Source organism: Lycorma delicatula, chromosome 1, assembly GCF_047948215.1.
Source record: "Lycorma delicatula isolate Av1 chromosome 1, ASM4794821v1, whole genome shotgun sequence".
Classification (NCBI taxonomy): domain Eukaryota; kingdom Metazoa; phylum Arthropoda; class Insecta; order Hemiptera; family Fulgoridae; genus Lycorma; species Lycorma delicatula.
This window is the reverse complement of record NC_134455.1, coordinates 307,389,062-307,414,259: the sequence shown is the minus strand read 5'-3', so window position 1 is coordinate 307,414,259 and position 25,198 is coordinate 307,389,062. Positions and strand designations below refer to the sequence as shown.

General features: G+C 34.8%; 1 protein-coding gene across 2 annotated transcripts in view; it reads right to left on the bottom strand.

Moving 5' to 3' along the window:
* Positions 1-25,198, bottom strand: part of SamDC (S-adenosylmethionine decarboxylase) — a 145,210-nt gene that overhangs the window by 77,901 nt on the left and 42,111 nt on the right. For both annotated transcript variants that reach the window (XM_075380895.1, XM_075380904.1), the window contains exon 2: positions 19,406-19,492. In XM_075380895.1, coding sequence (XP_075237010.1) covers positions 19,406-19,492 — 87 coding nt within the window. The remainder of the gene's footprint in view (positions 1-19,405; positions 19,493-25,198) is intronic.

Genomic DNA, 25,198 nt, shown 5'->3' with positions numbered 1-25,198 from the left:
AGCTGTCAACATTGTAGTATCTTTGATTACGTGTGAGTCATTACGTTATAAAATGAAAGCAGAATCAATGTTGCCGCCGAATGTGAAATACGTGGTCATACGTTTTTTAAACCATCAAAACGTTAAGCCGGCTGAAATTCATAGACAGTTGGTTGTTGTGTACGGTGATAATGTAATGGAAGAAAGAAACGTCCGAAAATGATACTGGTTTATGTTTATGTTTACTACAATTATTACTTTTAATTTAACGTTAACGTCAAAGTTTCGGCGAAAACCTTTTAAACTTTCACCCATCTCTAGGGGAAAAAATTACAATACATAATTCTTTTAAAACGGGATGATATTTTCAAGCCAAAAATCTTTAAACTGAGAACGAATACTAAATTTATACACAAGCAAAACAATAGAAAAGGTTATAAATTAAGTGACAATGTTTAACTGATACCTCTATGTAAAGGACAGTTTCAATATTATCAGACTCTAAGTATAGGAGGATTTCAATGCAACCGTTAATCGCTTAATTAACAATTATTTGAAGAAAAATTAATGAAATAAAAAAAGGGTTTCACAGAAATGGTAAAATTAAAAATATTCACTGGTTTCACAGAACACATTTAATCATCCCTTTTCTTTAAAAAGTTTGAAAATTTAATTCTATGTTTTAAATTTGCTATATTCTAATGTAAAAAGTCAATATTTTTAGAAAATAACAAATTCTTAATTAGGTACTTTCATTACTAATAATAGGTAATAATAATAACTGAAGGAAGTTATAAATATAAACCTAAGTCCCTCACAAATACAGAATATACAATCGCGAATATAGAAACGAAAATAAACTACAAAACAACTTAAAAGCCCGGTCGAATCCAAAAGTATATCGGTCCCGCATATATGAGTAGGTCGACCTCCGATTTTATGGGAGAAAATGTAGGAAAATATCTAAGCTTATGTTCGGGCAAATACGGTAATCTGATAATAAAATATGTATTATTTAATTTAAAAGTAACAAAAACAAAGAATACAACGAATAATCTAAAAAAAATTTAAATATTATATTTAATTCATTCATCATTCTAAATAATACCTTAATTGTTCGTGTAACCACCTAATCTCGGGTAACGTATTTCATATCTGTATTCTGTAAGGAGCGCATCTTTTTTTTTTTATGAAAAAAGGGACCTGGAAAAATACTAATATAAATGTATCTTTATAAATACTAGGAAAGAGGCGGACCTATGGCTCGCCAAATGTTACATGGTTTATGTTTTATTACGAGGTCTCTAAATAAAGAAATGAGACTAGCTTTTTTTGGCAGCCAAAGTGGCAATACTGTAAAGTTATTAGATATTAACATTTTTAATCTATTGTTGACACGTGAGACGCAAACAAACTTTTCGTGAAACTAGTTTTTGTTGGGCGTTACAAATATGAGTGATACTAATTATGAGCAACGTTGTGCAATCAGGTTTTGTGTTAAACTCGATGAGAATGCTACTGAAACTTTTTTCAAAATTATAACGTATGAAGATGACGCTCTGTCAAGAGCTCAAGGTTTTAGGTAGTTTAAAGCATTTTCAGATGGCCGAGAACCAGTTGCGGACGATCCACGCTCTGGAAGACCGTTAACGTCAAAACGTGACAATGTTAAGCGAATCAGACACTTGATACGGTACGACCGGCGACGATTAACTGTCAGAATGATTGCAGAACAACTGAATTTAATTAAACCTTACCATAGTCCACCAAATTTTGACAAACGAATTAGACATGAAAAAAGTACGTGCAAAAATTGGTCGCAAAAACCTCACTGTTGAACAGAAAAACAACAGTGTGGAGGTGTATCACGATTTTCTAGGGCGAATTGAAACTGATCCTGATTTTCTAAAAAATGCTATTACTGGTGATGAATCTTTGATATTTGAGTAAGACCCTGAAACAAAACGCCAGAGCAAGGAGTGGCACACTTCAAACTCACCACGTCCCAAAAAAGCAGAAATGCAGATCAAAAATCAAAACGATGCTAATTTTTCTTCGATAGTAATGGCATTGTCCATTAGGAGTTTTTGCATACACGGCAGACTTTAAATCAATATGTTTACCGAGAAATTTTTGAAAGACTGCGGAAAAGAGTTGCCCGCGTCAGACCAGCCGTCAAAGACAACTGGATGCTGCATCATTACAATGCACCTTGTCACACTGTACTCTCAATTAATGAGTTTTTGGCAAAGAAAAGCATTCCTGTAGTTCCTCAACCATCTTATTCACCTGACGAGTTCCTGTGACTTTTCCTGTTCCCGACTTTAAAAAAAAAAAAAACACCTCAAAGGACACCATTTTGGAACACCAGAAAACATTTAAAAAAATGTATACGACCAACTGAAGTATAATCCGGTTTCTGCGTTCCAACACTGCTGTGAAGAGTGGGAAAACAGTTTGAAACGTTGCGTGGCTTTCCAAGGGAACTATTTCGAAGGTGAGAGTTCATGCATAATTGGATTGTAAATAAAAGGTTTTTCTGAACCAGTCTCATTACTTTATCTACTAACCTCGTACACATGATTTTGTTAGTTTTTGCCAATTGTAAATAAATAACGTTTAACACAGCTCTAACCCCAACGTTTTCCTTTTTTATCCGCAAAAGACAAATACAATTATAATTTTAGATCTTTAAATCTTAGTACCTTAATCTTTTAGTATTTTTTTAAATCTTTCGTATCAAGAAGTATATATCGTTTCAACGAATGAATCGTTCGAGAAGTATAAGTTACTCGAAAGAATGAATCGTTCGTGCGCTGCGCGCAGCCGCCCGGCACACCACCACTGGCCTGCCCGCTTTGCGGATCAGCTAAAATAGCAGTTAAATATCCATTCAAAACTAAATTACGTGGCCGATTTCCAAATTTCAGCCAAAGAGTGTTTTGATATGTATTCAGTTCATAAAAAATTCACCTCTAAAATTACGATTTATGCGTGAAGACTGATGCCGTCTTCAGGATAAACACCAGTATGATATGAAATTAGTAATGTTTATATAACAGTGATTAGTGAATAAAATAATCCCTTTGCTTTTTTTTTTAACAAAACTGTGATCATGAAGTTTATGATTAAGCTTCGTCATCGATAAAGTGATACTAGTATAAGCTTTGTATTCACAAATACGATAGAAAAAGCCTTTTGTACAGCAGTACATTTACATTAGGCATGCATAAAGAGACATTAAAGCTCATGAATTCATGAATTTAATACTAGATTATGAATTTAATACTAGATTATGAATTTAATACTAGATTATGAATTTAATACTGACATACTGAACTTTCTGAAAAGTCAGTAATAGATTCTCTACACACAACATTCAAAATAAGTTAACAGTTCTAACATAACAGGTTAATGTAGTGTTTCTCAACCTGTGGGGTGCATACCCCTAATAGGGTGGGAGCATATCGAAAAGAAAATATTGTTACAAATTTATTAATTTACTGAAAGGAAAGCAAAACAAAATATATTCCGACATAATAAATAATAAAATACACATTTACACTGATATAATATACTTATACAGAGTCATTCACGGGAACCGGATGTTTTTGAAGTGGGTTGTACTCGGGCGTTCGTGGTGGGAGGGGCACGTGGCTGGTGTCTGACATTTCCTTTGTTCATAGCATTTACATTATAATCGTTGGGATGGAGCCGTGGACGCTAGACCAACGCCTGTACGCGTATGACAGTTTTGTGCGAAATGACGAATCCGTAACTGCTGTTCAGCGAGATTTCCGCAGTCAGTTTAATATCCATCGTAATGAAAGTGTCCCTTCTCGTAACACAATATTGCGATGGGTAAACAACCTTCGACCAAGTGGTTCAAAATTGAAGAAAAAACCACCGGGTCCCCGACGAACTGCTAGCACTCCGGAGAACATCGAACGAGTAAGGGAAGCCATTGTCCGAAGCCCACGCCGCTCTATTCAGAGGCATTCAGCAGCGCTTCAAATGAGCACAAGTACGGTAAGACGAATTCTGCATACAGACCTGCATTTCCATCCTTACACGATAGCCGTCGTGCAGCAGTTAAACGAGCAAGATTTCACGCAGCGATTACAATTTTGTCGACAAATGCTCACCATTTTTGAAGAAAATGAAAATTGTTAATGAGTGACGAAGCCCATTTTCATCTGAATGGCTTCGTCAACAAACAGAATTGCCGGTATTGGGCGGAAAGAAACCCACATCAGCTTCACGAGAGACCACTTCATAGCCCAAAGGTGACTGTCTGGTGTGCAATAAGAAAGGTCGGTGTTATTGGACCATATTTTTTGAAGAAAATGACGTTGCCGTAACTGTAACAGCTGATCGTTACATTGCGATGTTGAATACGTTTTTCATCCCTGAGTTACGAAACCGGGGAATCGATTTTCAAAATGTGTTATTCCAGCAGGATGGAGCTACAGCGTACACAGCGAGGGCAACGATGGCTGTTCTCCGTAACTTGTTCCGGGACGGATCGTTTCCAGATTCGGCGAAATTCCTTGGCCCCCTCGGTCCCCCGACTTGAGTAGTTGTGAATTTTTTCTGTGGGGGTTTCTGAAATTGCGTGTGTACGGCAATAAACCGCATACATTGGAGGACCTAAAGATCCCAATTCGTCATCACGTCATCCAGATTGATGTAGCTGCAAATAATTGAGGCCAGTTACCGTGAAAGGCTACAACAATGTATTGCCCAAAATGGATATCACTTGCCGGACGTAATTTTTCGTTCATGAGTAAGTAACAAATGCTTTGATTTAACAATTGTTTCAGTACCAATAAAACTTTATATTCAATTTTTTATGATTATTTTAAAAACATCCGGTTCCCGTGAATGACCCTGTAGATAGGACTGCATCGGTAATTCACAATGTATTTAATAATTTATTAATGTATTAATAAGTTTAATAATTATTAGTGACTTCCTTTGACCTGTCTTGTAGAGCAAAGTTTTTCAAAGGAAGGTTTATATATTTATAAATAGACACTCTGAACTATATTTAGCCGAGATCCATATTTTGTCTTCAAAGCAACCACCGCAGAAAACCCGGATTCGCAAAGGTAGAATCTTGAAATTAGTAACTTCAGACGAAGTTTTTTTTTAAAATGATGTTTGCTTTTCGTATGATTTTAATTTTAATTCGAAGAATCCTCCAAGTTTGTTAACGTACTCACTATGAAACGTCTCCAATCGTCGTTTAAGTATATTAGGTTCCATGCTGTCTCCTGCCAAAGGTTTTGAGCAAATGACACACAGGGCCCCCTTTCTTCTTCATTTACTTCAGTACTGGTAAACCCAAAATTTAAGTAGTCTAAAAAAAAATATTTTTTTAATTTTATTTTCAGAACCACGCTCGTCTGTGCACTTCTTGATGCTTTACTATCCTCTAATGCTCTCTTACAACCACTTAAAAATATATCAATGATTCTGTATAAATTTACTGTCGTAAATATTTAATACCGAGAATTGCAATTAACACACAAATTACAACATACACATTCACGATAGATTCGATAACGAAAGAAGGATCGACTTGACCGAGATCGGCTGAAATTGAATGAGGTGCAGCATTTATACAAGTTTGTGCAGACGTTCCAGAATGTTTGAGACAAATCGGAACTTCTCGCGAAAATGTCCAATATGAAGACGTAAGATAGAGAGCAATACAGAGGCATCGATTCTGGTTTTGCCAATGCAGCGGGTTGGTGTTGTCAAATATCAATAAATTTACTTATTCTTGGTAATTTGTAAGGTTTGTAATTAAGGTCGTAGTGTAGCTTTAGCGTCAAAATACATTATTATTGTACGAGACAGGGGGCACAGTTAAAATTATGATTGAAAATTGGGTCGCAAATACTGAAAGGTTGAGAAACGATGGGTTAATGTTAATGTATACTCTTCGAAACCTAATTACTAATCAACATTCATCTATTTTGAAGAGATAACAGAATTTATCCCACTTAAAGTATATATTTTTTACCACCCACACGTATAATTTCTCATTAATAATTAGGTTCCGTCACAAGTCCACAGAAAGTTACTGTATTTTCAACATTTTTTTTAAAATTTAACATTAATCCAATAATATACAATCGCAAGCTAAGCAAATTCTTACAAACTATTAAATCAAATCTGTGTAAATAGTTCTCTTATGCAACAGAAAATAAATTATATAATTAACGGCTTCTAAACAATAACATAATCACATTATCAGCTTTAAAATGGCGCTCCCTACTCCTAGACTAAGTAATAACAATACTATGAAGATAGCCTAATTATCAAAATTAAATGACCTATTATTCCTATTAACAAACACAAAATAATAAGTAAATGAACAAAATTCTTTTCATCCAAACTAATCTAATTAAAAAATATTTTTAACAACCTACTTTTTAAACAATATGTCAATAATAGCTCGGTTAATTAAAAATCTAAATTATTTCGGTATGTAAATAGATATAAAACTCAATTTGCATGCTGCTTAATTTTCTTCTTTGTGTTAAAACATGTTCACAGAATTCTTTTTCGTTAGATCAGATGAAATTAAATCTAGAATTAAAAAAAAAATTCAAAACCCTAACATTGTTTAGTATAAGATGCAGGAGGTGTATATAACAAAATTACTTATCAAAATTAAAATAAAATAACATTTTGCCATATATAAAGATATATGTCATAATACACCTCTCAATATTTCAACTTTTTAACTGCTTTTTTTATTGTAAATTTAATTTTTGTGTTTTGACGAAACAGACTTCTGCAAAAGCACTTAACAGAAAGGGAAAACGTAATGTTAAACATAAGTAAATTGAAATTTTAATTTTTATAAATAATTACATTCTAAATTATAAATAAGTTTTGCTAGAACACACACACACACACACACACACACACACACACACACACACACACACACACACACACCTGTCGGCTAAAATTAGGAATTTGTAGGGTTCCAATTAACAACCCATCTTGGCCTAGCGATTCAAAGATGTAACAACCTACAGACACACTCAAGTGAACACGAGGCACAGTCGACAACGGATCCGGGCTTAATAAAGCTGTGATTGATATCTAGAGTGATGGATATTACATGTGCAAGGCAAATGTAATAGTCCCTTAAAAAAAAAACCAACCTAAAAATGTCCACAATCAACCAGTTAATCAATCATATTAAAACAAAAATTACGGAAGCGTTTCCTATTTTTTCCACGTTAAAAAAAATCCGCATACAACGAACCTGAGTCTTCTAATTTAAGAAATAAAATAATTTTACCAAATGCTGGTTCTCTGTTTCGAGACAAATCTTATATCAAGGAGTAGTAGTTCTAAAAAAAATAATGAAGTACACAACACAAATATTAAAAAATGAAGCTTCATTCTTTTTGAAACTCGTATTTTTTGGCAAACGGGAAAACAAACGAAGATCAATGACCATAAAATTTCAAAAAAGATTGTTTTTTAGTTTAAATTGTACGCGTAAGTACACCAATTTCAAACGATAGATCAACATTTTGAAGAAACACTCTGTAGAAGAAAGCGTTCACAATACATCAATATAAATTCACTTAAACATCAAAATCTAATTTTAAGAGGCTACAAGCTTTCTAAATTCAGTATAACAGTTATACAACATATAACAGTATTACAAGAGAAAGTAAAAGTTATGTCTAGAGATCAAATTGTGAACGTCATGCACAATAACGGTTGTTAACGATGTGCCTCTTTATTCATTTTAATATTATCGCTAGTTATCATTTTTTTATTAAAATAAGTTACATACTAAGGGCTAAGAGTTATAATCTTTATATAGTATAAAGAGTAAGTTATCTTTATATTTTTAAGTATCTTACAAATTTACCGAGTAATTAATATGAAGTGTATTACTTACGCAATCGGCAATTAATTTTAAAATATCTGATATATTTAAGCATTTCGTTATTTATTATAATACGTAGGTAAAACATTTTCATAAGATAAAACTCAACTACTTTTAGTGTACCACATGAAACGTTCCAGAGTTCGACAGGCACCAATGAGGTGCTACTAATGACTTTGTCAATTCGTCTTATCGACTAGTTTCTTTGTTTTCTCCGACAACTATAGAAGGACCGAACGAATCCAGAAGGAAATATAAAAAAAAAAAATCTTTCAATGAACCGCAATAGAAAATCTGCATGAAAGAGTAAATTAATAAAATCGTTTGGCCACACTAGAAAATGGCGATTATCCTGTTTCAGTTAATTACCAATATCTGCTTTCACCCTTCATTTTACAGACAAAAATAAAAATACAGATAAAACGATAAGTCGAAAAAATATTTAAATACATTTACTCGTAATTATAACAAGTACCTGAAATACCTGCTACCATAAACACACATTCCATACAGTAAAAATAAACTTAATTGGAACTGCTAAAATATATGTACGCTCAAACATATTTTCTTTCAATTTTCAATAAAGTGTATTAAAACTTTTGTCGGGAAAAACAAAGCTGATAATTTTTTATCCATTTTAAGAGGATGTAAGATGTTCCTATCTGAAATAAAATCAATTAAGAGTAAATAAAACCATATTCTAGATTGTTGTAAAACGCAACAAGTACTTTTGGAAAAAACTGAAAGCAATACGTGCAGTAATACGATATCCTAACATTCAAAAAGGAGAATTAATCAGGCTTCAAATTTCTTTTTTAATAGTTAACAGAAATAGCAGCCGAAACTAGTTCAAGTTAAAAAATAGTTTACAAAAAAAATTCTGAAAACAATAAAAATATTTTTAAACAATTATTATTATTAATCGGTTTCCTGTGTTAAAAAATATAAATAACAAATCGGTATTAATAATCCTCACATATAAATATCGTTCTACATTCCACACTTCAAAGAGAATAGGGAAAATTACAAACAAATATTGCAACCTTCATCAAATGTGTTCATTAAATTATTTAATGAATTAAAATCGGATATTAGGAGTAAAACAATATTATTCAAAATAAATTATATATATAATCATAAGCAATTATTATTCCTTGATGAATTGTTGCAAAGTGTTTGTTGACCGATAAGGCTAGATGAAAGTTACTTGTCAAATTATTAAACTTAATTCCAAAACCACGAATGCCAAAATACATCTAACATATTGAAAAAATCTTAGGTACAACCATAAATTATGTTTTGTGATATAACTGTACGTCAGATTAACAAAAAAAAAATAATACACCATAAGAAATGAGACCTTGCACTCAATCACAAGTACATCAATGAAACAAAAAATGCTCCTGAAATTTAAATATGATGCGTGAACCATTTATATTACAGCTATTTGACGCCATGACAATACGACTACAGTCGTAGTATCATGATTTGACTAGGTAGTGCAAACTGAACTTCTTGTCAAGCAGTCGGTCAATTCGTATCTCCACTTCCGGATCTGAGTGTTTTTCTCACTTTCTTACAGTGTTTTTGTGCGGTTTACACCTCTGCAGTAGTGTAAAAATTAATGATGTTAAAAATGGAACGAATTTTCATCAATCTTTGCTTCACCCTAAATAAGACGGCCGAGGAAACTCCCCAAATCGACATGCAAGCTTTAGGCATTCTTAGGCAAAAGAAATAAAGGATTGATTGAAGCGTCTTAAAAAAGGAAAACAATCGTCTGATGATGATGAGCGTTCTGGACACCCTTTGACCAAGAAAATGCTTCCAAATGCATCAAAAAGTAACGAAACCATCCTGCCAGGTCGAAGGAAAAAATACAACATCTACGAGACTGTAGAACCAGAGCTCGGAGGACAAAGATTAGCTCCTGCACCTTGATAATAGGCCCGCCCACACATCTGTAGCGCACCAATTTTCGCTACATATATTACCTAACGTATCACTAGCTATGACACCCATACCTTGTCTACTCCCTAGACCTCTCCTCACGCGACTTCGTTTCCGAAGATGAAGTTGAGAGAGAATCTTAAGGGCTATTATGGAGACACTGAAAAGATCCAGACCAAATCGCAGGAGGTATGAAGAACATCATGCTGAAAGATGAATATCAGAATTTTTTGTATAATGAAGCTTATGCATGGAAATATAAAATGGAATTTTTTAACGTATGAAAAATAGCAATGTCTGACCGGGATTCGAACCCGGCCTCCTCTGACCTCTGAATGAATGAAACGCTACCACTCCGTCTGTTTCCAATCATTGAAAAATGGTAGGACTGCAGTATCTATGCAGAGGGAGACTACCTTGAAGGAGATAATTCAGTAAAGTTTATATAGGTGAATTCGGGTAACCCATTCGGGTAGACCCGGGTTGGTCTAGTGGTTAACGCGTCTTCCCAAATCAGCTGATTTGGAAGTCGAGAGTTACAGTGTTCAAGTCCTAGTAAAGCCAGATATTTTTACACGGATTTGAATACTAGATCGTGGATACCGGTGTTCTTTGGTGGTTGGGTTTCAATTAACCACACATCTCAGGAATGGTCGAACTGAGAATGTACAAGACTAACACTTCATTTACACTCATACATATCATCCTCATTCATCCTCTGAAGAATTATCTAAACGGTAGTTACCGGAGGCTAAACAGGAAAAAGAAAGAAAAGGTGAATTCGGGTACTTTTGTCATAGCTCTGAAATTATTTTTCATTTATCTACGAATTATTTTCATTCCAAGATGAATTTGATGAAAGCCACTATGAAAAAATGAAATTTGAATAAGATTTTTTTTTAATGAAAAACGCTGTTGCGTTATCATCGCCCGGATTAAATATATAACAAAAACAGGCATATAACAAAAAACAATATTAAATTCTATGGAGAATACTAATATGTCGTAGAAATAACCACACCCGGTCTAAAACTTCCTATCATTGCCCGGATTCGGCGAATGTTTCTTGGCAATTTAAATTTGCGACATAAGGCCGCATAACATATGCAATCCACAAAATGGCGCACAGTCAAGCGGCAGTAGCATCGTACGCATAGTGGTGCGTTTTTTGCTGATATCAAATACCCGTGAGTAGCTCTGGTATGTCCTAACCGCAATCGGCAGCGGACCACTTCCTATCGGCGAAATTTTTTGATGAAGAGTCGAATAAGTGATGCCCAACCTTTGAAAATGACTTTCAAAGTTCAATCCATAAAAGTAGTTGACTATATAGTATTTCTGACATATCCCAATCATTTATTAGTTAAAATCTGCAAACATAAACGCAATTACATGTACTCAAACGCGCACGGAGAACAAGGCTAATCTTACAAATAAGTAGAGTAAAGTTGTTAACAACTTATATGCTGACATTTTTAAGTTAGTAAATCAAAACTTATAAGCCACCTATGTAGGCAATAAACGTTGATTACAACTAATTCAAAATTAAATTCAAAAACATTTGAACTCGCTTCTAAAAATTAGTACTGTAAACAGTGTTGCCTTATTCCGAACTGAAAATGACGACTGGTTGGTAGCGATTGTTTATGCTACAATTACTGTGGCATAAGGCAAATATTAGGTTTTACGGAAATAAAAATAAACCTTCGAGTAAAAACGAGCGACTCCCATCCAACTTTAGGCCGAGAAATTTAAAAGTTTAATTCTTACATTGAAAAATAAAGAAAAAAATTAATTTTTTTTCACTACGTAAGTAATAAAGTTCTAATAGAAGCAATAATATACAGTATAAGAATAAATGTTACAGGACAAAAAGGATTAAATAAAACTCATAAAAATTTTCCAATTCTAATACATATATAAACTAAGCATTATAACGAAATTTATCTTTAAAATGCAACTTGACAGCATAGATTCAGCATTAGACTAAAATTATAATAATTTTGGATTTCTTTATCAAAAAAACTATTAAAAGGAGCACTAAGAAATTATTGCAGTTAAATAAACAATAATCATAATAATTTTTATAAATGTAATTATTTAAACGTTATTCGCATTTTCAAAGAAAAGAAATACCAACTAAATTACAATACAGCAGAATAACAAAGATAAAGGTGGACTCAGTCGTTAGTAAAAATTTTCAACAGTAATTAAGCTTTGATAGTTGGTAACTAACAATGACAATTCAGTTTTCTAGGACTACATATATTAGTAATGCAATGTAAATAATAAAATAAAGTAAGAGTAAATCACTTAACAGCATAAAAACATTACTTGAGAGAAACTTGGCTAGGAATTAAACCAAATGCTGTTAAATCGAGTATTTTTAGCGACAAGAACGAAAAGCAAAAAACAATAACCAAATCTTGAACATGAGTCATTAGTCTAGTTGCCCAGTGCCAAGCTTCACTACGCAAGTACATTTTTTATTAAAATAACTGTCAAGTATATCTCTGTAACTACTCCAAACTTTGGCTGTATCAAGGGTTGCTATAATTCTCCAATAACGCAATACCATAGAGTAAAACTTTACATGTAATACAAAGGAAGTAATTAAGAAGGAATTTTAATACAGTCAGGAAATGTTATATCGCATTTATTCATTTATTTCCAGGATATAATATTTTAAAAAAGATGCATTTTTTTATTTCTCATACTAAGTAAGAAATATACTAGTGACGTAACTTACTTTACAGAGTTCTTATCGAAAGCAATAATAAATGTAGAAGGACAAATTTCATTTTTATAATCGATCCATACATTCGTGCCAACTAGATATTAAATATAGATTCTTATTTAAGCACAATTTAAAAAAGAAGAATTAATTTAATTAAATATAAGCTGTTGTTTGCAACAAATTAATCAATCTTTAATTTAATTAATTTTATATCTACTTTTCAAAGAAAAGTACGGTATTACTTTTGTCTCATGGGATGGGGGGTGAAAATGAATTTTCATTACGTTTTGATGTATGAGGAGTCAGGAAATATCATTCACTTAAACTGAGGTTTTATTTAGGAGTTATATTTACAGTTTTAGTCATGAATAGTGTTGTCTCCTTCAAAGTAGTTCCCCTCTGATTGCACACACTTATTCCAGCGCTTCTGCCATTGATGGTAACATTTCTGGAACTCATCTTCTGTAATATCCTCCAAGACCCTCGTTACAGCTTTTTGGACATCTTGTGTTGTTTGAAAATGGTGTCCCTTGACCGCCATTTTGACTCTTGGAAATAGAAAAACGTCGCACGCAGCGATATCTGGTGAATAAGGTGACTGTGGTAGTACTGAAATTTGTTTTGAGGTTAAAAATTGCTGTACTGACAGAGCAGTATGGGATGGCGCATTATCGTGATGCAGAATCCAATTATCAGCAATGTTGGCACGGACACGAAGAACTCGTTTACGAAGTCTTTGTAAAATTTCTTTGTAGAAATATTGGTTAACTGTTTGTCCAGGAGGCACCACTCTTTATGAACAATTCCCTTGGAATCGAAGAAGCACATAAGCATGCATTTCACTTTTGACTTTGACATGCGAGCTTTTTTTGGTGTGGCTGATCCCTTTGAACACCATTGCGAACTTTGGGCGTTTTGTCTCTGGATCGTATTGAAAAAACCAACCTTCATCACCAGTGATAACACGGCTCAACAAATCTGGATTGATTTCCGTTTGCTCTAACAGATCGGCTGCCACATTTTTCCGTGTTTCTCGCTGTTGTTGTTTTTGGGGACCATTTTTGCACAAATCTTTCTCGTACCATGATCTTCAGTTAATATTAGACGAACCATTTCTCGATTGATGTTGAGTTCTTCTGCAATTTTCACGGATAATCTTCGATCAGATCGTACGATTTCAGGCACCCTGGTCAAGTTGACATCTGTCCGTGAGGTTGGTGGTCGTCCACTGCGGTCTTCATCTTCAACATTCGTTCTGCCTTCACTAAAAATTTTATGCCACCGAAAAACTTGAGCTCTTGAGATAACCTCCTCTCCAAAAGCCTTCTGAAACTTACCATAAGTTGTCGTCGCGTTTTCACCCAATTTAACGCAAAAAGAAATGGGATACCGTTGCGCAATATTTTGCGGTTTCATTTCTGTGACGAGAGACACAAACACGTATTCACTTATTACAACACAACCCACGACTGAGCAGTTGAATCAATGTGCCGCTAGGACTGAAGTAGCTTATAGACCAAGGTCAAAGATGGTGTGCCTACGCAAGCTGCAGAGTTGCCACATCTTGCAAAGAAAAATCAGTCTCATTACTTTATTGTCGCACCTCGTGTGTGTGTGTGTGTGTGTGTGTGTGTGTGTGTGTATGTGTATATATATAGCCCTGATATAGGCCCTATTAGGCCTGATATATATATACAGGCCTAAGAATAAAATAAAATTTTATGGCTAGAAAATCTCCAACACTACTAGATCAATTTCACTGAAATTTAAATAAGCTGTAGTAGTTTATCTGAAGTGGTGCATGTCAAAATTTGATGAAGATTGATTGTGTTGTTTTTGGATTAGAAAATTTAAGGTAAAAAATAATTTTAACACACATTTTGTCAGTGATGAGGTAGTTGAAATTTTATGTTTGTATGTAGTCTACTGGTTAATCGATGTATGTAGCGCATTGTACTCTGAAAATTAGTGCATTCTGACTGCGAAAAAGTCTGTCTTCTTGCACAGAACTGCAGAGGAGTTTTTATTCAAATCTATCCAGATAACAACATACAACATGATAACTACATAATCACATGATAACACATGTTATCATGTAACTATATAATCAAATGTATAGACGATAATAATTTTAATAATCGCAAGTACAACAATCATTGATAAAAATGAGAATGTTGATAAAATAATGAATGAATCAGTTTATTCAACAGCACTTGTTATCAAAAAATTCGTTTTTTTTTAGTACAATTTAAAAATATTTCTAGTAATTAAGATGCTTTCTAGTAAAAAAGATAACCCAATAATTATACTTAAATTATCAATAAATAATTAGATGTCAGTCCAAAAGATAATCTTTACTCTCTAGCATTACAGCTGTCCCTTTTATTTCAATAAAGACTAAGATTACTCTATACTCCAATGTAATATATTCTATTCTGTACACAGACTTAATTACAAATATATTTTGTAAAATATCAACAAGTTTTTTTTCAAAACTCAAACGGAAAGAAACCGTATATACCAATGTACCACGCGTATCCATCCACATAATATGCGCACTCAAATTTGGAATATTGAAAAAATGGAAAAAGTACAGTCACTTTTTTTATACTTTATTAATTAAATCTTTAAAATCTTACACCTTTCGGTAGATGTTTTATAATATAATATTAGAGTGAAATGAAATAGTTTCTTTAAGATATAAAGTTTTATTATAGGTATTATTTAATTTAAGTAATAATTACTTCAATAACATAAGGCAGGTTTGGTTTCAAATCAAATACATTAAAATTATGCTAACAAATATCTACAAAAATCATAATATTAATAACGAGAACTAAAATTAATCCTGAATTAGTTTTCAAATGAAATTTTATTTAAGTTTCAGAAAGATAGAACAGCAAAATTAATGGTAGACACATCTGGATACAATAACGTCAGAAGTGTGTTTTCAGTAATAGTTTTAATAATTGTACAAAATAAAGGAATTATTGTGATCACGAAAAAATTCGGTTTTCAGATTTCTACGAAAATATTCATTTTGACCATCCCTGAATCCATTTTGACTAGTTTCGGCGTGACGTCTGTGCGTATGTATCTCGCATTACTCAAAAACTATTAGCCGAAGGATGTTGAAGTTTTGGATTTAGGACTGTTGTAACATCTAGTTGTGCACCTCCCCTTTTGATTGCAATCGACTGAACCAAAAGTTTCCAAAACCGTCAAAAATACAAAGAAGTCTGCATTTTGAATTTTTCTTAACTGTAGTAATAAGCTCTCATTGAGAGCTTTTCAATGATATATCATAAGTTGTACTTATTTTCATTGGTTCCAGGGGTTATAGCCAAATGAAATTTTAATTAATGAAATATTTGCATACTAAAAGGAGAAGGCACATCGGATCGAATCACACTTCCATGTTTTTTTTCTAATTTAAATATATTGATTTATTATTAATACATTAACCTTTAATTGTAAATAAAGTTTTACGATAAATAATAATTCAAAAAAGAAGAAAAATATCAGAAGTATTAATGAAATAAAAAATGTACTTTTCATTTTAAAATAATGTGTATATGTAATTTAATAGACGTACAAGGAAGTCCATGTGATGTCCATGTAAGATTTTTTAATTATATCATCTTTCTTTCTTTACTGTTTAGCCTCCTACTCTATCTTAACAATTGTGACAAACATTCTTATTTTCTTCTAAAATAGCCAACACTGAAAATACTCTTCCTTCTTTTACGGTTTTCTGTATAAAAATTCTTAGCCAGGAACCGCATCGCAGGTTCTGCGAGACGAGGAAGAAAGGAATTCCCTTCCCACTTTACCAAATTTATACGGTTCTAAGCGGCCATCAGTAAATTTTCTTAACGAAAAACATCGCCACTGGAAAACACGTTAGAACGAATGGAACTCTTCACATAAAGGACGGTCTACGTACTTTAAAAAGTTGTATGCATATAAAAAAAAAAATCACGTAATAACAACGGTTCCACAAGCTCTATCCAAATATATCGGGTTCTATTATGTTTCGATATTTAAAGATTTTTGGCCTAGCGGCTGATAAGTCTTGTAGGGGAATGGTCCAGTCGGACATTATGTTATCTTAGACTGCCTTACTTTAAGGAGGGAAAGTCAAGAGTCGTATCACCTTGAAATTCAAGATCACAGGGAAAACTACGTACTCAACGTCGGAACCGATTGGCCAGAACGAGTGGGAATTTCAGATAAAGTTTTGACGTTCACCGCCTTCGATAACAGTCCGGAATTCCTGTCAGAAAGGAGGACCTAGTCACGATCAAAATTATTTTGACAACTACAAAGATATACAGGTTCCATGAAGCGATCAAGCAAGTTACAGTACTGTTTTGAGTTTATACGACTTGACCGAAGCGTAAAAGAGGGAAATCCACTCTCGAGTTTTTTGTTCATTAACTTACCTAAGGGCAAGATTTAGTTACGGTGAGAACGGTGGATCCACGCTAAAGTAAGGCTTGATAGTTTTAATTTTTGTAAATAGTCACTAACTAATTCTAATTAATCGAAGTTCCCTGGAACATATGACGGGTGTGTCTACCTATGCAACAAAGACGGGAGGTAGCAGAATATAATATTATATGTAAGAAGGTTTTAAGCCATTTTTAAAATTAAATTAACAACTTCTAAATGAAATTTTTTTTGTCTGAAACAAAAACATCTGATGTGACACCACATGACTCTTTCCTTGTACGCTTATTAAATTATATATACACTTTTCTTTTAAATTAAAAGTACCTAACATTTTACTTCATTAATAGCTTCTGATATTCTTATTGTTATTACTGAATTATTATTTATTATATTTTTTTTTACAATCAGAGGTTAATAATTATTAATAAATCAATATATTTTAATTTAAAAAGAGATGAAGTCTGATTTGAACCGATGTACCTTCTCCTTGTTAGATCCAAATATTTCATTAATTAAAATTTTACTCTAATTACTATAACTTTGGAACAGATAAAAATAACACCACTTTCTTTATTGAAAATAAATACCACTTAGGACAATAATTCTAAATCTAAAATTTCAATATCCTACTGCTAGTCGTTTATATATATGCAAGTACGTACAGACGTCACGCCGAAACTAGCCAAAATGGATTCAGGGATGGTCAAAATGGATATTTCCGTTGAAATCTGAAAACCGTAATTTTTCGCGATCACAATACTTCCTTTACTTCGTACAAGTAAGTAAAAATATCACGTTCTTTTAATTCGAAAAAAATTAAGAGAACGTGCTGCATCCTGAGTAAGTAAACCTCCAATTTAATTATTACTTTCTCGTCGAGGAGTACGAAATAATCTCACGTGAATACGATATAATTTTTATTATTATTCATAAGTAAAAAAAATCTAAAATTCAAAACGGGGTTTACCTAAATTGACACTGCAAGACCCCATCTCTCCAAGAAATGTAAGCAAACAGACAACTAAATTGCTTCGTTTTCGTATGTAAAAACAAGATTTCATGTAAACAATCACCAAAACACACACTTGTTTTGAATAAGAGATTTTCACTAATCGTAATGGAATCAACGACAAACCGTAACTAACACGTTCTTGTACTGTTAGCTGATGAATTTAAATGGATATTATTTAAAAATATGGATAAGATATAAATAAAAAGCAATGTAAATGAACGAATTAAAAAATATTTAACATGTGTTTGTGTAAAGAAAACGTTATTTTGATAGAAGTATTCCTGCAAACCCAGCGGTAAACTAGTAAAAGATAAGTTATAAAAATACTGTGCTCCAATATGAATGAAGCGAGTATGCAAGGAGTATGCAAGAACAAGATAACAATAACAGAAAGCATAATCTCTGCATAATCGCAGCAGAGATTATGCTTTCTTATATTCTTTACACGTACAAAGGTATAACATCGGAAAATTTTGTTACAAGTCACTTTTTCACATTATTAAAAAAGGACATCAAGTAATTAATTAGCATTTCAGAATAAAAGACAAATCTGATTTTTATGTATTCGCTTACTTGGATTACACTTAAGAAGTAAATGAGCGGCACCAAAAAAGTATTCATAATTTTAAAATTTGCATATCCTTATCATCATCATCAGTGAAACCTCATCTCGTGTCTGAGAGCTGGTGACCCGACTCGTATCCCGCTGACAATTTCCCGCCATAGCTAATAATTTTCTGCCATTCGAATCACAATACGCCTAACGTTTCTTCTATCGCCTATTCAATTTGGTCCAGCCACCTTTTCGGCGGTCTTCCGCATGATCTACTTTCCTCAATTTTTCCGTGTACGACTACCTTCTCAAGTTTTCATCGTGCCTACGTATTATATTGCCGAAAAAGCCAATGATGCGCTGGAAGCATACTGCAGACAACCTCCTCTGCACACCCAGCTCGTTTATAATCGAGTTGTTTGTCCTGTTTTCCCTCCATGCGACGCGGAGCATCTTCTGCAGACCCATATTTCGAGAAAGAGTACATTCCTGTCGTATTCCTCTCAACGGGTAAAAAAGCTCTATTGTGTTCTTTACATACAGATTCCACAAACCTACAAGTTTCTAGAAGTGGATAATTTTGTACACTCCAAGGTTATTCCAATTGGAATTATATAAGCTAGTAACGTATTCATAACCGAACAGGATCACGTAGTGTAACTGTATAATCTTGGTTAAATTGGAAATTAAAAAACACAGATCTTTTTAAATTAAAAAAATGTTATAAACGATAAGTCAAACTCCAAATAAAATTTTCTATAATACTTGTATAAAAAATAAAATGTTTACCTTAAAAGATACGCATCGATTTTGTCGTTACTAACGAAACTGATTATTTCACAATGCACAATTTTCAGCAAGTTATCCCATTTTTGTCTGAAACAAAAAAAAAATCACATTAAGTTGAAACAATCGCGTGATGTTAGATGTCAAAAAATAAAAAAGTAGCAAATAATAAATAAATTCAACGATTTTAATAGTAAACCAAAAATGACAGTCACGATTAACAGGCATATCTGATTTAATATTTCAGTAAAAATAAACCAAAATATTTCATACAATAATTCCGTAATAAGGATTAAACCGCTTATTTACCGGCTACCAAATTTAAAGACCCAAAACAAGAGATAATACCTGTATTAAAAGGAAATACCTAACTGCAGCAAAACGACTCGAAATAATATACATTACAAATAAAAAATTACATTTCTTACAAAGATTCTGGATGATGAAAACCAGCCAAACAAATCTCAAAATAACTTTATATTCTTCAAAACTTTCACCGGTAACTGTGAAAGTCACCTACCGGTTATTATCGAAAAAAGTTGACTGCGACTGCCCATACGGTAGATCGGTACCATAACAGATTTCGGGAAAATCAAACGCTAGGAGCGAATGCTGAAAAACAGTATTGCTTCCTCAAGACACTACAACAACCAATGTAGTTCGGTTGTTGCAGTGATTTAAGCTAAATTATCTGATGCAATCTTCTAATCAGCAAGCGATATGCAATAAATAAAAAGAGGCAGGAATTCGGTAATGACAAAATATAAGTTTATATTATACGTATTATATTATAAGAAGCAGATTTATTTTAAATATCTTAAATCATGTGGATGAAGTAGTAAAAAAAGTTAAGAGGGCAAAGGGCAGGAAATGGTAGACCGCGCATAAAATGATACACACGAGTATGTGGAAGGAACTATGGGAAAATAAATAGAGAATGATCACAATGAAAAAGAAGATGGCTCAAGAACGGAAAATCTGTAAACGTGTGGAATCGCGAGCGCTTTGCAGAAATAATGATGAATAGGATAATAAAACACCTTCAAACTTATCAACCTCGCCGTAATCTAAGTTGGATAATACAATTAGCACTGACGGATAAACTTCAACACAAAATGAGTATAATCTATAATAAAAAAAAACAGCAAGCCAGTTAGCTGTACAACAGTTTTACAGATAGTAATTTTTAAACTGCAAAATAAAGAAATATAAGAACTATCAGTAAACAAAAAAGAGAAGATTCAATTCTTAAAATAAATTCACATGTGCTTAAATTCTAACCGTATGAAAAATTATTTCTGATAACATCAGATGAAAATTAAGTTGCAAGACAATATTCTCTTGACACAAAATCAATAAGTTTACGGCCTTCTGTACATGAAGCACTGTCATAACCGTACTGCATCAATATGTGAATGTGTGTATGAGTGCATGTGGGTATGTGCGCGCGCGTGCGTGTAGGTTTTCCGATTATCAGTGAACTAAAAGAAAAGAAAAACGTTATATTGGATATAACGAATAACGAGTATATGTAATTTTTCGTTACTACTTAAATTAATAATTACGGTTCTGAATCACGACTTCATCAAAACTAATATAAGAGTATAAAAAATGTGTTGATAAAAGTCTGGTTTTAAAAAAGTACATTTTGTCTAAATTTATGAGTCATATTAAGGTCGTTGCGGATTTGTTAAAAATGTACCAAACGGATCACTACTGATTTTTTCTGAAATTAAGTCGTGTGAAATAAGAATGCCTGGATGCTGGTTCATTTATATAAATTAGGACCACGGGGAAAGCGGTTTATCAATTAAGATAATATTTTTTATTATTATGCAACATGAATAAAACCAAGACGTATACATAAAAACCAGAAGTGATTATTTTAATTTTCAACTTAAATCAATCAGAGCACTGAGGACTGTTAATAAAAACCCAGCATATCTGCAGGGCCCATTTTTTTAATTTCAAAATTTGTTGGAATTCCGCCGAATTATGGTTAAGTTGGTTAACTGGCATTTCTCTCGCCACCACCCCATTCGCTCGCCCTAGAGCATATTACCAAATGTCCGTGCCAAAAACGGCTACTGTGCCTCGAAAAACGGTTTAGCGACCTGAAACCTGAATGCTCCTAATGAGCTACCTATCAGCGTGAGCGGACTAAGCGAGGTGCTATACACCACCCGCTTACGTGTCCCAGCCGCTCACTTGTCAACAATAAAACTAAATCGGGGAGGCGCACCCCTTATGTTAAAAGACAGCAATTTATCTGTCCCGCCTCGGTCGCTGCATGCCAGCTAGTACCTGTCCACCATTTAAAGCGCTTGGAGCTTATATCTGGCTGGTGGCCAGCCATAATCTCAGGATAAGTTTCCCACAGCCGCACTGTAGGAATCATATAGATTTCACCCTTAATTCTACCGATGACGGTTGAACATCGCAACCTCATCGAGGAACTCCCACACGGTCCAACAATGCGGCTCTCGCCACACTGACTCGCCGTTTTTGAGCGGCCAGTTTTCCCCTGACCTCTAAGTTCCAGGGTGGCTCGATCTCTGGCCCCTCCAAGAGCGGGGCAGTCAAACATCATATGCTCATTCGACTGGACCTCCCCGCAGACGCAGAACTCATCAGCCGCCAGGAGGAACCAAATCAGATATTGTTTTAAATCCACATGGTTGGTGAGCACCTGGGCACCCGTTGCCCTTAAAAATAAACTTGAGGCGTACAATCTCCCCCAAATCCTGTATAAACCTATACAAGGATCTTCCCTTAGTCGTGGTGTGCCATTCAAGCTGCAATGCCTCCATCGCGAGGCTCCATAGCCTCTTCCGCAGACGGGAGATGGGCAACTGAACGAAACTTAGCTCCGGTGCATTGAGATCACCGTTCCGCTACGGTACTGGTCCGGCTCGAAACCGCATCCCAAATGCCTCGGCCTCCCGACCTCTTCGCAACTTCCACATGGCTGCCCAAACTTTCACCACTAAATCGATTGGGAGAGCCTTTCCCAATACGGTGGTAGCCTCATAGGAGGTTATTTTAAAAACACCAGTGCGTACTATTAAGGCTCTGCGCTGAGCACACTTTAAATTTTGAAGCAGTGCTCTATTCCTTTCCTATGCGCCCAGACTGGCGCCGCGTATGTGGTCATACTCTCAAAGACGCCTTGGTACACCATGTACATTTGACGGCCCGACAACCCTGAGTCTTTCCGAGCAATCCTTCTAAGTTTGTGCATCACTGAACCGGAGTTCACCGCTACTTGCCTAATGTGGTTACTAAAAAGCAACTTCTCATCAAAAAACACCTAGGTACTTATGAACCCTCACTCGGCTGATTACACAGCCTTTATATTTAATGTGGGAGTTACGACTCCATGATAATTTGTCTGCACCCTTGAGAAGCATATACTTCGTCTTGGGCACAGAAATCTTTAAATTTTGTATGTCCATCCAGCCTTCTACAGTTGACAAAGCTGTCTGCGCTCTATTTTCCACTTGTGGTCATGAGTTACCACGAACCAAAAGGAGACAGTCATCGGCGAAAGCCTGAGCCGTGACCCCTTCTGGGAATGTCAATCCCAGAAATCCATCGAAAACCAGGTTCCACAGCAGAGGACCGAGAACGGAACCCTGTGGGCCTGCAAGGCTACGGGAACATTGCGGCGTTCCAACTCATAGAGAACAAAACTCCAACACAAGGAAGGAAATGCTGCCTCTACGTCAATAAAAATTGCCAAAACGTATTTGCAGTCGGCGCTTTAGACCTCGGCAAGAGCATTTAAGATGCAATCCTCGGTGCCAACCCCTTTCATGAAGCCGTATTGGCCCCGATTTAGAAAACAATTCATATCAATGTTTTCGCAGAGCCGTTCCACAACCAGCCTTTCTAGCAACTTACCGATAACCAGCAAGAGACTGATGGGTCGATAACAACTGACCTCACCAGAATCCTTTCCAGATTTTAAGAACTCTCTCACCAAAGCCACCTTCCAGTAAGCCGGAAAGCAGCCCCAGCTTAGACACCCCGAGAACAGTTTGCCAAGCGGCTCTCATGACAGGCAGCAGATGGTAAAATATATCCGGGTCAAGCTGGTCAATCCCCGGTGCCTTCTTCAATGCCATTCGAGAAACCACTCGGTCTATATCTTCAGGTTCCACGTTCCGCACGTCAGGGAATGGTGTTTCACCCGCCCTAACGCCGATCTCTGCCTCACCCTCCCGAGCATCTGGAAACAGAGTATCCAGGAACGCTTGGTAAGTCGCCACAGGTAATAAAGTGTGGTCCCAACCACCAAACCCGCACCGAACACTGGACAGTACGTGCAATGATTTCGGCCTGTAACATGTCTTTGCGAGCTGCCCAGGATTGCTCTGCACAACTCGCGCATGGAGTCTTGCCAAAACTTGAGTTTGGCTTCCTTGATAGCGTGAACGTATTCGTTACGGGCACGCCGGTACATCCGAAGGCGCTCAGCGCGCAAGTCGTAAACGATAATCCCCGTTAGGGGGCGTCACTGGTATCTATTCCTCGCGGATCTAACCCTTGCGCGCAGCACACTTAGGTCAGAGGACCTCCACTTCTTACCAGGCCTCCGTCTGCATTCCACAGACGATCCCCCTGAAGCAGCAGTCATGACGGCTCCAGGTACGCTAAGATCAGCGGACTGACTGCTTATGATGGGTCCGTCTATTGGCCTAGGCCGCCGTAGGAACCATTATGGTAAATAAAATTACAAAGTACGTTTAAATGGACTGGCTTTAAGCAAAATAGACCATTCATTTATAAAATTATTAATTTACAACTGGGCCGCACTGTCCAAACATACAACATGCCGAGAGAAGTTCATGAGCTGAGAAAAACGACTTTTAACCTCAACAAAAGTTTTTGTTTTAAAAAGGTTTAGAATGCTAACTGCTCGATACCGCTCCGTATTCAATGGAACGATTCAGATATGGCTCCTGGAATAACAATATTTTTAATTAAATCTTAATACTTTATTTCAAACTCTTTTACTTGGAATAATTTTTTTTTTTTTTATTAATATCACTTTTATTGTAACGCAGATTAATCATGTTACTGCACCAGCATCTGTTGTAGAAAATCAAAACGTAAAAAAAATTTTCATTATAATACCTTTTTACATCGAGCGTTATTGTTTTTGCTATTATACTTTTTGTTAAGAATAACAATACCGGTGTTCTTTGGTGGATGAGTTAAAAGTAATCACACGTCTCAGGATTGGTCGACCTGAGATTGTACAAGAATACAGTTCAATTACATTCATAAATATCATCCTCTGAAGTAATATCTTACGGTGATTCCAGAGGATAAACAGAAAAATAAAAATAAAATTATTCCAATACTGATGACTTACATGAAATTTTGAATACTGTACTTATACGCGTTAAAATTAATATATACTTTATACGAGTATTTTTAAATATTACGAGTATTAATGAATTTACCAACCGAGGCTATCATGTGTTAGAATTTGAATAAGAAAAGTAACTTATTTAGGCTATTACTACTAACCCACCGGGTTGGTCTAGTGGATAACGCGTCTTCCCAAATCAGCTGATTTGGAAGGCGAGAGTTACAGCGTTCAAGTCCTAGTAAAGCCAGTTATTTTTACACGGATTTGAATACTAGATCGTGGATACCGGTGTTCTTTGGTGGTTGGGTTTCAATTAACCACACATCTCAGGAATGGTCGAACTGAGAATGTACAAGACTACACTTCATTTACACTCATACATATATCATCCTCTGAAGAATTATCTAAACGGTAGT